The following is a 14,018-nucleotide window of genomic DNA, read 5'->3' as shown; positions in this document are numbered from 1 at the left end:
TATTGATATTAGCTATTATAATAGATTTCTTAAAATCTATAAAATATATTTTATAAATCTATAGATACTTTTTTACTTTTATTATGCTGGTTATATTTAAGTGTATATATTCACAGTATTAAATATGTACTTGTTTATATATACATTTAATGTAAAATAAAATCAAATGTAGTGTTATGAATGAAATGTGCCCTTAACTCATTGCTGCGCACTTTTAAAAAGCAGATCGAAGTATAATGCTAAAATATAATGCTTTATTGACTGAGATAACAAATAAAGCAAGCACCACATACATACGTTTAGAATGCCACTGGAATCAGGATAGTGCTTAATAGGTTTTTTTTAATTAATTTTTTTTTATCATTATTAATGTACCAACTGCCTTCACTTGCTATGAGGTTGAAATAAAACATACATTTTGTAACTGTTTTAAGCAGAACATTCGGCACAAAGAGGCAAAGACTAGATAAATATTAAATCCTTTCTTTTCATTTAGTGTCTTAATACATTGAAATGTTGACTGGGTTTGAATGCCGTATGACTATGGTTGCAATATTTCACACCTTAATTTATGTGGCATACATCCTCATATCAAGGCAAGACTAATAAATGTTTAGCCCAGATAATCAACATCACTGCAGATGTTAAAGTATTAATGGAACTGGAATTTAATAATGTAAAACAGTTGCAGATTTATTCTACAATAAAGCACTGATGACTCTTGATTAGCTAGATACCGAGGTACGTGTTCATTTTTCCCAGGGCATCGCAGACAGTGGTTAGGTCGCTGCGTAGATCTTGAACCACGTTCTCAATGCTCCTGGTGTCCTTCAATAAATCAATGCTCTGGGTGTACGGGTTGTAGTAGACAGAAAAAGGCCTCTTTATTGTTTTAGCAAATTCCCTGTTTAGAAGGAACAACATTAATTGACATTATTAAGTCCAAATGTGTCTCTTTTACACAGTTGTGGATTATTGTCCATTTTCACATTTGACTGGATATATTTACCTCATTTTCTCTTTTGCCTCTTCAAAACTCTCTGAGACAAAATAAACATCTTGAAATGTTGTAATGAGGCACTCCTGGTAGCATGTGGTTTTGGGATCAAACATCTTCACTGTTGCCTTGTCAGATAACGCATGCTGCATAATCAAAGATTATTCATTCACTTATAAACTATAAAATCTTAATGCTTGAGGTGCTCAAATATAGTTAACAAAGGGCTTCATACTCTCAACTCTCCAATAGAAGACAGTAGACCTGCTCCATAGGCTCTCAACTGACCGTCTTGTTTGCACAGTCCAAATTCAATTGTGAAGAAATAGCACTAGAAAAAAAAAGCACAGCAGTTCGTTGCACAATAAACATGTTGCATATATTGCAAAGGTTTAGAAGCAAGATTATCTACAACAGGTTCCTTCAGGCCCTTATGAGATATACCCACTCATATTGAAACCAAAAACCTTATACCCAGATCTGATTGTCTCACTGAAGTCCGCCATACAGAGCCGGTGATCTGATTTCAATGCAAATGCATGTGACTCAACACCATAGATCAAACTTCATGCCATGAAAAACTTCAGTGACCTTTTTATTTCGGTGTCATGTTAGGAACCTGCCAGTTCCAGATGACATTTAAGAATTCAATAAGCTGCTGTCACACTTACTGTTGCCAGCTTCTGCACATCCTTGTCTGAAGCGCCTAGAGATGCAAGGCCAATCTCTTGAGAAAACTGAGCAAACTTGGGATCGGCCAGGAGCGCCACGTGACCCAGCAGTTCATGGCAGGTGTCCCTGAGGACATGAAAACAGTTTACAGGTTAGAGGTGATGAAGAAAAATTACATTTTCTACCAAAGATTTATTGGTGGGGGTTTATACTCACGGTTCTGGTGTGTAGAATGGATCAGTGCTGTGACGTATATACTGAGTGCAATTAAACACTCGATAAGCCAGACCGGCCAGAAAAAAAGCACAGCAGTTCGTTGCACAATAAACATGTTGCATATATTGCAAAGGTTTAGAAGCAAGATTATCTACAACAGGTTCCTTCAGGCCCTTATGAGATATACCCACTCATATTGAAACCAAAAACCTTATACCCAGATCTGATTGTCTCACTGAAGTCCGCCATACAGAGCCGGTGATCTGATTTCAATGCAAATGCATGTGACTCAACACCATAGATCAAACTTCATGCCATGAAAAACTTCAGTGACCTTTTTATTTCGGTGTCATGTTAGGAACCTGCCAGTTCCAGATGACATTTAAGAATTCAATAAGCTGCTGTCACACTTACTGTTGCCAGCTTCTGCACATCCTTGTCTGAAGCGCCTAGAGATGCAAGGCCAATCTCTTGAGAAAACTGAGCAAACTTGGGATCGGCCAGGAGCGCCACGTGACCCAGCAGTTCATGGCAGGTGTCCCTGAGGACATGAAAACAGTTTACAGGTTAGAGGTGATGAAGAAAAATTACATTTTCTACCAAAGATTTATTGGTGGGGGTTTATACTCACGGTTCTGGTGTGTAGAATGGATCAGTGCTGTGACGTATATACTGAGTGCAATTAAACACTCGATAAGCCAGACCGGCCAGGAAGTCTCGTGGTGACAGATATCCAGCCACAGGTCGTACGGTAAAACCTGACCTCTCTGCAAGGTTCACAATCAAAACCTCCAGATTAAATAGTGTAGACTTTTTAACTGAATGAATGCAATTAATAATGCAAGTAGAAAGTAGTTGCATGGCTGTGACTTGACGTGACACATTTTTTACCACGTAAGAATCGAGACACATCTTCCAGCTGTGGGATGTTGTCCTCCCTGTATCCACAATGCTTTGTGAGAAGAGGGAGGTTTTTTAAGTACTCGCGGCAGGCGTGAGTTGGATAGAGTTTTGTAAGTTCTCTGAAAATTACTCCCCATGTCTTCACTTCTTCTGGTGTGTACTTGATCCGTGGGATGGGCTGCCCACTGAAAAGATTTAAAAAAAAAAGATGTTCTGATTCATATTATGTAAGAAATGGAAGAAAACTCAGCAATTTCTGTCATTTCAGTTAGTCTGTAAAACTCTAACTTGAATTTCATATAATTTCCATTTATGGAACTGTATTATGCTTCAGCTTTGAACTATTGTAGCATTTTTAACTAGTTAACAATTGAGCTACAAGAACCCAAAAACAATTAAACAAGAATATAAACTATATTATAATCCATACTAACAATTTGTAGTTCATTGCAACTTCCACAAAGTACTTCCTTCTCTCCCGATACACTTTGTCTTTAAAGCCCTGCAACAAAGAACAAAGAATCACTTTACAATAAGGTTTCATTTTTAACCTTAGATAATGCACTGGGTATCATGAACAATTTTTACAGAATCCATTAAGCTAGATTAAAGTAAGTTTATAAATATACTATTATTCACTGGTAACTGGTTACTAAACAGATTTACGTACTGGATGGTCAGCATCCAGTTCTGAGCCATACATTAGCACTCTATGAGAGCATTGGTCCAGCTCTGAGATCTTTTGTGGAAACCATGGTATTCCTTCCCCATCTGGCAACCCACCCAAAACACACACATAGTCCAAACAGTCTGGAATAAATAGTCAGGTGAATCAGTAACATTGTCACAAAGCTGGAACATAATTACAGTGGCTATTCTTATGCTCACTGAGTTCAGGCTTACCGGTCTCTGCAGACCACACTTGTTGAGGTGTGTTATATGAGACAATGTTGACGTGGTCTTTCAGGTGCTGCACCAATTCACTGAACTCTTTCTTTGTGCAGTTACACTCTGCATAAATCTCCACCTCATTGGTGACTCTCTTGGATCTCCGAGACTCAATGTGGGACAAATTCACATGCTTCTCCTTTAAACATACAACGGCAGGATGTCACTTTGGTTTCAATCAAAAGTTTATTAAAATTATTATGCATTAGATATACTTATTAAAGTGTGCTATTAATCTACCCCACCAAAAGATGACGTGTTCACTAACCTGAAAGAGTCTCAGCGCTTTCACCAGACAGCCCACTTCATTCTTCAGAGAGAAAATTACTGCTAATTTCCCAAGGTCATGAGTGGATTTTGGTTCTTCTTTATCAGGTCTTTCATCTATCCGATTAAAGGATGTCCTGCGGAGCTGTGCGGAGGTGTTACTTAGTGAATGTAAAACTCTTTGGATGCAGAAATTGGTTAAGATAAAAGCTTATTTCTTTTAAAAAAGTAATTTCAAACGTTAAGCACACAAGGGTGGTAATTTATAACCTCAAAAAGGAGAATTTACACTTTGACCTTAACTGCCTTTGAGCGACTTCTGTTTTTTTATTATATCACTGTGCCCAGTTCCAGCTGGCCTGGCTTTCAGTCAGTAAACTAGTGAATTTTGTAATAAAACATTTCATTAGATTTGCATCTGCATCCAGAATCACCTATGGCCATTAATTCAGTTTTCCAATGTAAACCAATGGCTTATGCAAGTAACTGTCTTAAAAAAAAGCACAAAAAACTACAATAATTTAATATATTCCCAAAAATTTGAACAAATATTATGGCAATTTGACTATATGGAATGTGGCGCCCAAAAGAGGGGCCATCAAAACGGTTCAGTACTCACCATGGAGGCTGCAAGGTGTTGTTGATCATACATTGCTGAATCCAAAGATAGACCTCGTCGAGCCCAGTATTTGCTGGAGAACATCATCATAGCGGGTTGCATCTTAGGAATTGCTTCTTGACCCCTCTTCCTAAGAAGCCCAACTGGTGATTTAGGGGCTGTCTGTGGCCCCTTCGGGTTAGTTTGTAGTTCAGAGGACATAGTTGCTGTCTCTTGAGATGTCTTCTTTCCCTGCATTTCATATGGCAAAGGTACTATTGTCTCAGACGATATCCTCTTAAGCTGCCCCTTCAGAGATCACTGGGAGCTCTTTGCATGTACCACAGTACCTGACACTCCTCCCCCGGCAGTATCAGAGCTGGGATTATATATTGTGACGAATGACGTTGAAGGGCCACTGTCTCACGGGGTAGGCAATAGCTCATATTAGCTTTTGAGGGGATGGCTGTTCCATTAGGGAATGTCGAAACGTCCAAGCCGTGACTGAAGTTGATAAGCTCATCTCACCTTCTAGTAGAAGTGAATCTGGAGCAAAATAATCCAGATTTCTGGATTTCCGTAAATGGTGCTTCATTTTCCAGCTGGACGGTGAAGTGGGGGTTGATAACCGCAAACAGCACCCATCATTTTTTGTAAGATATAAAGGCCTTTGTACAGTTTATCCTTCAGAGCCAGGATTTAGAAACAAGTTCAATATAGAAAGCAAGAAAAAGGTAGTGAGATTAGAGCAATAATTTTCATAAAATATGAACCTAAATGTCAACATTATTTATTTAAACATTATTGTAAGTAAAATGCATTGAGAGCAATTGTGGAAACTGCCTTTTGACCACCTTTGAGGAAAGATGCATATTGTTTATGGGTTTTGGTGAATGAGCGCATGCTTGTCAGTGCACAAAATGCTGCCGTTTCTTTAATGAAAGGGAGCTAGAAGAAGAGATAACATTACTACGGTGAGCAGTGAGCTATCAGCTTCCTCTGAGGCAATTTCCTGTGGAACAGGAAATGAAAGAGATTGAACTTGATTCGCAGTGTCTTTGTTGTGACCTGTGGTTACGAGTGGATAAAAGACACTTCATCCTCAATCAGTATTTTCACCGTCTCTCCATCTCATCTGCAAATGTCACAGCGGGCCGACTGAACGAAGACTGCAGACTCAAACCACATTTACATGCCAGTTGGAACTGGTGACTTTAGTTTATATGGCCAAGCAAATGTTCTCCTTCACTCTCAAGACAGTTACATTGTTTTGTTTTTGTGGGTGTTTTTTTTTAATCTAAAGTGACCAACTAATTACAAAGTACACTTACCTAATTAATGTAATAATATGGGATACAAAATGGCTCATTTCACTAGACAAAGACAGAAAGTGTAATGAACGTAAGATACATTTAGGGTTCTCTTAAAAAGAGAAAAACAAAAAAAAAATAAAAGCAACTTACCAGTATTAAATGGTGTTCTGAAATATAACTCATGAACTAATGGAAGGAAGACAGATTTTAATTTGAATCTGAATTATTTAGGAAAAGAGCAAACTGATAAGAACAAAAAAAATATATAATATTCAACAATGAATACCCCACCTCTGAAACATTATGAAAACTCTCTCAATACAGTGAGAAGGAATGATTATTTCAATGAAAGACAATATGGTACAAGATTTTACAAAAATAATGCTTTAGGGATCCCTTTGAATCCTTGTTTTACGTTCATATATTTTCTCTGGCATATTTTACAATGTGGCATTTGGTAGCAAATATCTACATGACACCCAATACTGTTCATCTTGCTGGAATACAGGGGCTATAAAATCTGTACTATACATCTTGTAGTGCTATACACTAGGAAATGAAGGCTACTTTGCAGCCATTGTGTGTTGATTCTTTTAAGTGGCTGTGGCCGTTGGAGATGATGTGATCTTGTCTGTGTGTGGATCTTGGTGAGGTCTGAGGTGACTCAAGTATTCCATATTCACTGGTTTCTAATGCTGCAGAGGGTTCAGTGACTGTGTTGAGACCCAGAATCTCACTCACTGAATGGGGCAAGTCCTTAGAGGATATCGGAAGAGATTCAAAACTTGTATTAATGGGATGAAATAATCACATATTACTGAGAAAAATGTGTTATAGATCACATACCCCAATATCTGCAATCATGCTTAGGACATACCTTACAATTCTTTATCTGCATGCAGATAGCTTCAGATTTGCTAAGGATTTCTTCGATGTCCAGTTTCATGGAGAGTTCATTTATATGCTGTGAAGAAAACATAATAGGTGAACACAAGCTGATTTATGTATGTTATAAAATGTAGATAACATACATTACTGTTCAAACATTTGGGGTCTATATGGTTTTGTTAATGTTTTCATAGAAGTCTCTATTGCTCATCAAGGATGCATTTATTTGATCAAAAATACAGTAAAAACTGTAGTAATATGAAATATTATTACATTATGAAATAACTGTTTTCTATTTGAATATATTTTAAAATGTAGTTTATTAGTAGTTGATGGCAAAGCTTCATTTTCAGAATCATTACTCCAGTCTTCAGTGTCACATGATCCTTTAGAACTCATTCTAATAAGCTGATTTGGTGATTAAAAAACATTTATTATTATTATTATCAATGTTAAAAACAGTTGTGCTATGTAGTAGTATTTGTTGGAAACCGTAATAATTTTCTTTTCAGCATTTATTTGAAATAGATTTTTTTTATAACATTATAAAAGTTCTTTACTGTTAATGCATCCTTGCTAAATAAAAGTATTAATTCAAAATGTACAAATTTTAATTAAAAGAAAAAAACTTTGAATGGTATTGTATGATATACAGTTAATGCTAACCTTTAGGATTTCATTGAATCCATATTTTCTGTCCATAATTTTTTGTTTCTCTGAGTCTAAAATGGCACAGCACACCAGAAGGTGAAAGTTTTGGCAAGGTAGTCTGGTCCACATGATCTGAAGGAGAAAATAGTTGAATAAAATAAAATATGACATCAAATGCCAATATAACACTTAATCAAGTATAATCAAAATTATCACAGACAATGGCTACAGTGTACTGAGAAATGGTACAGATGGCCAATAAAAAATAAAAAAAGATTATGAATCTTTTTAATATTATTAAATTTAAAGAGTATTAATAACTAATTTAATTAATATTAAATTAGTTATTACACACCTCCCAAAGGCGCAGGACGTCCTGAAAATGCAGCTCTCTCTTGAATCGGATCAATAACCAGCGAAAACAGAAATACAAGTACCCAGAATCCTGCGCCTCTGTAAAACCACATAAACACAGAAATGTACACAATGGCTACTTATGGTCACAGAATCCTGTGAAATCAACATTAAGGAAAAAGACTATTTCCAATAAGTCTTCCTTGGGGTATCTTACCTAGGTAGTTCCAGAAGGCCAGGTCTAGCAGCCGAAGCAAAGTGCTGAGTTGGATTAGTTGGGTCTTCATCCCCTGCATCTGCTCTTCAAAGTTTTCATGCTGTAACAAACATGAGTGTTACAGCTTCTCATGCACAGCAAACCCAAGAGTGCTAAAGAGAGATGTTCTGTAATGAACACACTGTATTACCATTTCATCCATGAAGGAAACAAAGCACCAGAAGGCATCCACTTCATTCTCCATCACAAAGAGGATGGGAGAGAGCAGATCACTCATGCCCTGCACATATCCTGCACAGGAACAGGAAACTAGGTAAATACAAGCAACGCTACACTGAAAAGCACTTAAGATTATCCATAATATAAATAACTGAATGTGCAATTAAAATCACACTGACATTAACTAAAGGATTTTACAAGATACCAGCATGGGAGATATCAGCATGGGCGTATACATAACAGTAGATTACATCATTTTTTTTTTTTACAGTGGTATACAGTAGTTCTTATGAAGAGAATCACTAAATGATGATTCAAACAAATGTAGTCACTTGCCTAAATCAAAGTCAAACATGCAGTATGTCATCAGGATGTCATGTAGTAATATCAAGCCAGGGTTGTCCAGGCCTTCGTAAAATTTGTTATTTCGGTCAGTTCGGTTCACATCTTTTTCTAAAAAGATTCAACAACCACAAACTGAGCTTCATTCAGGTAATGAAAAGGTGAATATTTTGAAAACATTTTTAAAACAGCTAAAGAATAAAACTTGCAATGTAATTATATACACACCAATAAGGCTCCTATAATCTCGTAACCTTGAGTTTCTTCTTTCTTGCTCCTCGCTTACTGACTTCCACTGAAGCTTCATTCTGAAGTATTCGTCACTGTTGAGGGGAAAACACATGATCTTATGTATGCTTAATCTGATAAGAAGAGAGCTTTATATCATTTCTCTGAGGGAAACATGCATACGTTTTTCTCTTTTGCAGGAGCTTCCTTTCTTCATGAGTGCTGTTCCATGGAAAATAGCCGAGCAAAAACTTCCAAGCCTCCCTCCTCACCGCATGGCAAAGACCCTGTTGCGATTAAATCAGCAGAATTGATAAGCTACATTCTCTGAAATATTTAAAAACAGGTCTACTATACATGTATAAACAGTTCTGGTATAACTGAAAGCAGGTGGACAAGAAGTCACAGGAAAAATGGGACACTACAACAGCTTGTGTCAGATTCAGATTTGTCTCATTTCCAAATCAAGTTGCTGAGTTTGAACTAGGGATGGAACGATAACCGGTTTCACGATAAATCACGATAAAATGCCCTGATGGTTAGTATTACCGTTTAAAATTTAATTATCATCAAAACCGTGTTTGATTATCGCGCTTTTGAAAACTCGCGGTAACAGTATGTTTTGTACAGGATTCCTCATGTCGACTGTCTGTGTCTAGACCCAGAGTCAGAGTTTGGCCTGGCATTAGATCTGCACTCACTCTGGTGATGACTTCAAATCCAGGCTCTTCCTGCTGGTTAATCTCTAGTCCAGGAATGAGTTCTCCCAACAAATCTGCTACCTCCTCGGCAGGCCGCTGGTGACATTCTAATTCAGGCACCCGAAATGCGTCAAAGAGGTAGTTTGTGACTTTGGAGAAGCCACCCAGCGTTGTTGTATAAGGATCTTTCTTGAATTTCTGGTTGGAGAGTGAGATAATACAGTGAAGACTACTTTCAATCACATAAATGAATATTTTTACATCAAAGCTCAATTCGTGGAAGGTTACTAGTATGATTCCCCTTTTAAATCACAAACCTGTACCAAGCCATAGTTTGTATCATCCAGAAGATTCTCAAAGGACTGTGAGAAGGCTTTGCTGTAGGTGCTGACAATCAAGACACTTTCATCATCGGGACTCCTTTGAAAGACAGAAACAACGATAGTAAGATTCACTCTTTAGTCTTAATAAAGTAATACCATCAATAATTTTAAGAGTACACATAACAACAAGTAGTCGAATTGTAAACATATGACATCACTAGCCATATCACTGTGGTTTGAATGACGGGAGAAGCCGAGCACACAAAGCCAAGTCTATGTTTCATTATGTAGACTCAGATAAGAACTTTAATAACAGTTATCTTTTCCTCGGCAGTGCTGAATTCAGCATGGTTACTGGCGGATTTAATCTGGTATGATATTTAACGCAGGGGAGAGGAGTGTCTTCCTGTCCCTTTCATAAAGCCTTAACTCTAAACGAACAGCTGCTGTTCGACCTTACATGAATCACGCTCACGGCCTCTCGCCTCAGAACACATGCTAGACTTCCTCAAAGGTATGCATGCAGATTGGGTTACAGTTTGATGTGTTCTGTTTTAAAGGATAAAGTACTTGGGTGAAGAATTACGTGAGTCAGAGAGAGTAATCTTAGTGCCTGTGGTATTTAGTGAATTAAAAGGTCAGGGGGTCACTTTTAAGATAAATTTTAAATAATTAAGCCATATTCATTCTGAGGAAGACGTCTGAAAGTACACATGAATTTTTAAAAGCAAATATACTTATTAATGCTTCCAGAAACAAAAATGCACACTTTTCCATGCCTTTTTTTTTTTAGTATTCATAGTGTGAATAATACATTCACACTGAAAATTCCAAAAAAGAAAAAGTGCAAAAATACTCAGATGAACCCAAAAGTGTTGAATGTTGGCCACTTCATGCACTCAACTGTTGTAGCTTTCCTTACGTAGTGGAAGGGGAATGAAGCGTATAATCTACTAACAACACTGGATTGATGGATTAACATATTAATACATGACATTTTTTGGTGTTTAAATAAATGGTCGTAAACTGACTACCGCAAACCTTAGTAAATCCTCTTGTATGACTCATTTAAATACTCTCCTCTAGGGATGTAACGATTCACTCAACTCATGATTCGATTCACGATTTTGATTTCACAATTCGATTTTCTCACGGGTTTTTTTTTTTTACAAAATGAGATTGAAGACAAAGTAAATGAAAAGGTGTCGTTTTATTAGGCTATTGCTGCACATTTCTCTGTGAAATTGAAATATAACAAAACAATTTAAATTTTAAAACAAACCCCAAATCAAACAAGTTACACAAATAAAAGAAATCTCTTAATATGAACAAACTAAGGCTTTGTCTGTGCTCTTTCCATTTAAAATTAGAGGCAACCACTGGATTTTAATCATGATCCAAACAAAGATGCAGCATGAGTAGTTTTTAATCGAAATTTGAAGCAAAAACAGAATGGCCTGACTTTAGTTTTGTGAAACTATACTACATAAAACATATGTGAACGAAACAGCAGATGAGCTGAATGAGACGCAGATTCACTCTCTGACAGCAGGAGGCGCTTATGAACAGCAATGATACAGCGTTTCCTGGGTTACCGCTGTAAACAAAGCAGAGCTGTGCTTATGAATGCTACTTTAATATGCATTGTTCAGAGGTTGTTCTAAACATTGTTCATTGTTCTAAAGATAGTCAGTTCCCCTCAGAGATACATTCATATAAACTCCTACTCCAATTGTATCGCGAATTGTTTGGCATCTCAACCGATTTGAATCATCACATATTTGAATCGATTTTCGACCGGCTCGCAGTTAATCGTTACATCCCTACTCTCCTCCCATAAATAAAAAGGGTATAAGTTGGTGTAAGCGGTTAGCAAATCTGGCCCCAAATCTGGGTATTGTTTTTTTTTATTTTTTTTATAATTTAACCCAAATTTAAAATGATTTTGTGGATCTTACCCCACAACATGCACAGAAAACATTAAATAAGAGTGCCAGGCTCTGTGCAGCACTGCTTATAATGTATTCAAAATCATTTATAAAATGTCTGTAACTCATGACTACACTCTACTGGACTAATGCTGCAATAAAAAACAGCATTGGCAAACCGTTCACATCCCTAATCAATAGAATGATATTGAAATAGATATTGCACAATATTTGTCTACAGCTGAGCCACAGATTAAGCCTGACCTATTTACACTAAAACAACCCCTGACACTTCACTTACTCGTTGATCTGAACTGATTTCCTCAGGCTATCCAGGAATGCTGTGTTCCCTCCCTGGTGGAAATGAATAGCTGGCAGTGCTGTGCCATCCTTCAAGCGGAAAGTGATGTATGACCAGCCCTCACATTTGACTGTGATAGACCTGAGGTCACACACATTAAAAGAGAAGGCCCACTTGTTCCGGTCATTTGCGTGGTTTGATCCACCTGTGACAATATGACAATAAATAATAAGCTAAGTTACTGTTACAGATTTCCATCTTCTGGTTTTGGAAAAACAGGACCAGACACATAATTCACTGACTGATGCATGAGATAACATGCTGACATTTTCTGTTAGGTACTGGGTAAAGTGCATGGTGACAATAATTTTGATTTTTAAATGATATCAACCACATTTGACTCATAGAAGAGCAATTGTTTACCATCTCCATGTGTGTGGACTTTTCTCCGGAATGAGACAGCATTGATCATGTCCCACTCTGTTTCATAGCTCAGCTGATGGTCAATTGGACGGTGAGGGTTGCCTTCTGAACTCTGAGTCCATTCCACCACTGAGCTGGAGTCCTTCACACAATCAAACGAACCAAAATCAGGATATCCTAATCCAGAACTATTCAGAATTATAAAATACCAGTACAGAGCACAGAAGAACTGCAGGAGTGTTTTGAACTCTCAGTCAACATAAATATGCAAAATCCCACAGATGAAACAGGATATGCATAATTTATGAATGATCTAACAAACCTTGCAGGCACACAGCATGTTTGAGGGATCTGCATCCTCCAGTGGTTTATATTCCACAAGGGTTTCACCATCCTACAGTTAAAGAAGAAAAAAATAAGATATTGGGAGATACTGACAGATGGCTGTGATTTTACAGATGTTTCAACAGCAAGGTGGGATTTTCTTAAATACATACACTACTGTTTAAAAGTTTTTGGGTAAGACATTTTTTGAAAGAAATTCATACTTTTATTCAGCAAGGAAGCATTAAATTGATCAGAAGTGATAGTAAATACATTTATAATGTTACAAAAGATTTCCTTCTTAAAGGCATAGTCCACCCAAAAAAGAAAATTCTGAAAAAGAAGATATTTTGAAGAATGTGGGTAACCAAACAGTTGACGGTAGCCATTGACTTCCATAGTATTATAGCCATTTTTTCCATACTGTGGAAGTCAATGGCTACCGTCAAATGTTCGGTTACCAACATTCTTCAGAATATCTTCGTTTGTGTTCAACAGCTGTAAGAAACTCATACAGGTTTGGAACAACTTGAGGGTGAGTAAATGATGACAGAATTAAAAAAAAAAACATTTTAAAAATCTTACCAAACCTACATTTTTGAATGGTACTAGCGTATTAGCTTTCCAAACAATGACACAAGAATGTGGTAAAACATCTCATGTATGTCACATTGACCCAGTTCAGGTATCTCATGATAATTCTAAAACAACAAGCCTGTTAAATCCAAATATTATTATAAGCAACAACAAAAAAAACAACTGACAAAAACCAAACCTTATCAACAATCCTGAGGAATCCCGATATTAAATCCTGGTCCTCAGATTCATCTGGAGATGAGTGAATAAAGACTCCCTCGTGTTCAAACACCACCTGCAAAACAAAGAAAAACTAAGTATATACAAACAGAACATTACACAGTTTGATTTACAGTGACCAGAGATATTATTCTCTCTAAATAGGTCACTAAAAACAAACATTTCAAGATCCTGTTATGTTACTCCGCTCCCTGTGCCTTAAAAGGCAAGTTAGTCTGCAGCCTGAGGCTTGAACTTAAAGGGGTCATATGATGCTGCTAAAAAGAACATTATTTGGTGTATTTGGTGTAATGAAATGTGTTTATGCGGTTTAAGGTTAAAAAAACACATTATTTTCCACATACTGTACATTATTGTTTCTCCTCTATGCCCCGCCTTTCTGAAACGCG

The 14,018-nt window shown here is 37.0% G+C and overlaps 2 protein-coding genes across 2 annotated transcripts in view; both read right to left on the bottom strand.

Moving 5' to 3' along the window:
• Nucleotides 1-22: 22 nt before the first annotated feature.
• LOC107740327 (tryptophan 5-hydroxylase 2-like) lies at nucleotides 23-5,832 on the bottom strand. The gene is made up of 11 exons (XM_016552737.1): nucleotides 4,623-5,832; nucleotides 4,005-4,148; nucleotides 3,692-3,875; nucleotides 3,459-3,598; nucleotides 3,223-3,290; nucleotides 2,777-2,973; nucleotides 2,517-2,652; nucleotides 2,300-2,426; nucleotides 1,233-1,328; nucleotides 1,010-1,143; nucleotides 23-904 (listed from the first exon to the last, which is right to left on the bottom strand). Exons 1-11 carry the CDS (start codon nucleotides 4,857-4,859, stop codon nucleotides 730-732), a joined length of 1,638 nt encoding a protein of 545 aa, XP_016408223.1. The 5' UTR covers nucleotides 4,860-5,832; the 3' UTR covers nucleotides 23-729.
• Nucleotides 5,833-6,101: 269 nt separating this feature from the next.
• LOC107740325 (TBC1 domain family member 15-like) overlaps nucleotides 6,102-14,018 on the bottom strand; it is a 9,169-nt gene continuing 1,252 nt past the window's right edge. Inside the window, exons 2-16 of the mRNA XM_016552736.1 lie at nucleotides 13,589-13,684; nucleotides 12,812-12,883; nucleotides 12,490-12,631; nucleotides 12,067-12,271; nucleotides 9,832-9,934; nucleotides 9,428-9,712; nucleotides 8,997-9,100; nucleotides 8,814-8,908; nucleotides 8,580-8,696; nucleotides 8,215-8,315; nucleotides 8,025-8,124; nucleotides 7,809-7,906; nucleotides 7,469-7,585; nucleotides 6,792-6,878; nucleotides 6,102-6,670 (exon numbers count right to left, since the gene is read on the bottom strand). Coding sequence (XP_016408222.1) covers nucleotides 6,464-6,670; nucleotides 6,792-6,878; nucleotides 7,469-7,585; nucleotides 7,809-7,906; nucleotides 8,025-8,124; nucleotides 8,215-8,315; nucleotides 8,580-8,696; nucleotides 8,814-8,908; nucleotides 8,997-9,100; nucleotides 9,428-9,712; nucleotides 9,832-9,934; nucleotides 12,067-12,271; nucleotides 12,490-12,631; nucleotides 12,812-12,883; nucleotides 13,589-13,684 — 1,929 coding nt within the window. The 3' untranslated portion in view covers nucleotides 6,102-6,463. The remainder of the gene's footprint in view (nucleotides 6,671-6,791; nucleotides 6,879-7,468; nucleotides 7,586-7,808; nucleotides 7,907-8,024; nucleotides 8,125-8,214; nucleotides 8,316-8,579; nucleotides 8,697-8,813; nucleotides 8,909-8,996; nucleotides 9,101-9,427; nucleotides 9,713-9,831; nucleotides 9,935-12,066; nucleotides 12,272-12,489; nucleotides 12,632-12,811; nucleotides 12,884-13,588; nucleotides 13,685-14,018) is intronic.

The sequence above is a fragment of the Sinocyclocheilus rhinocerous genome, unplaced genomic scaffold, assembly GCF_001515625.1.
Source record: "Sinocyclocheilus rhinocerous isolate Xijiao unplaced genomic scaffold, SAMN03320098_v1.1 scaffold1426, whole genome shotgun sequence".
Lineage (NCBI taxonomy): Eukaryota > Metazoa > Chordata > Actinopteri > Cypriniformes > Cyprinidae > Sinocyclocheilus > Sinocyclocheilus rhinocerous.
The sequence above is the reverse complement of the archived record's forward strand: the minus strand, read 5'-3'. Positions and strand labels throughout refer to the sequence as shown.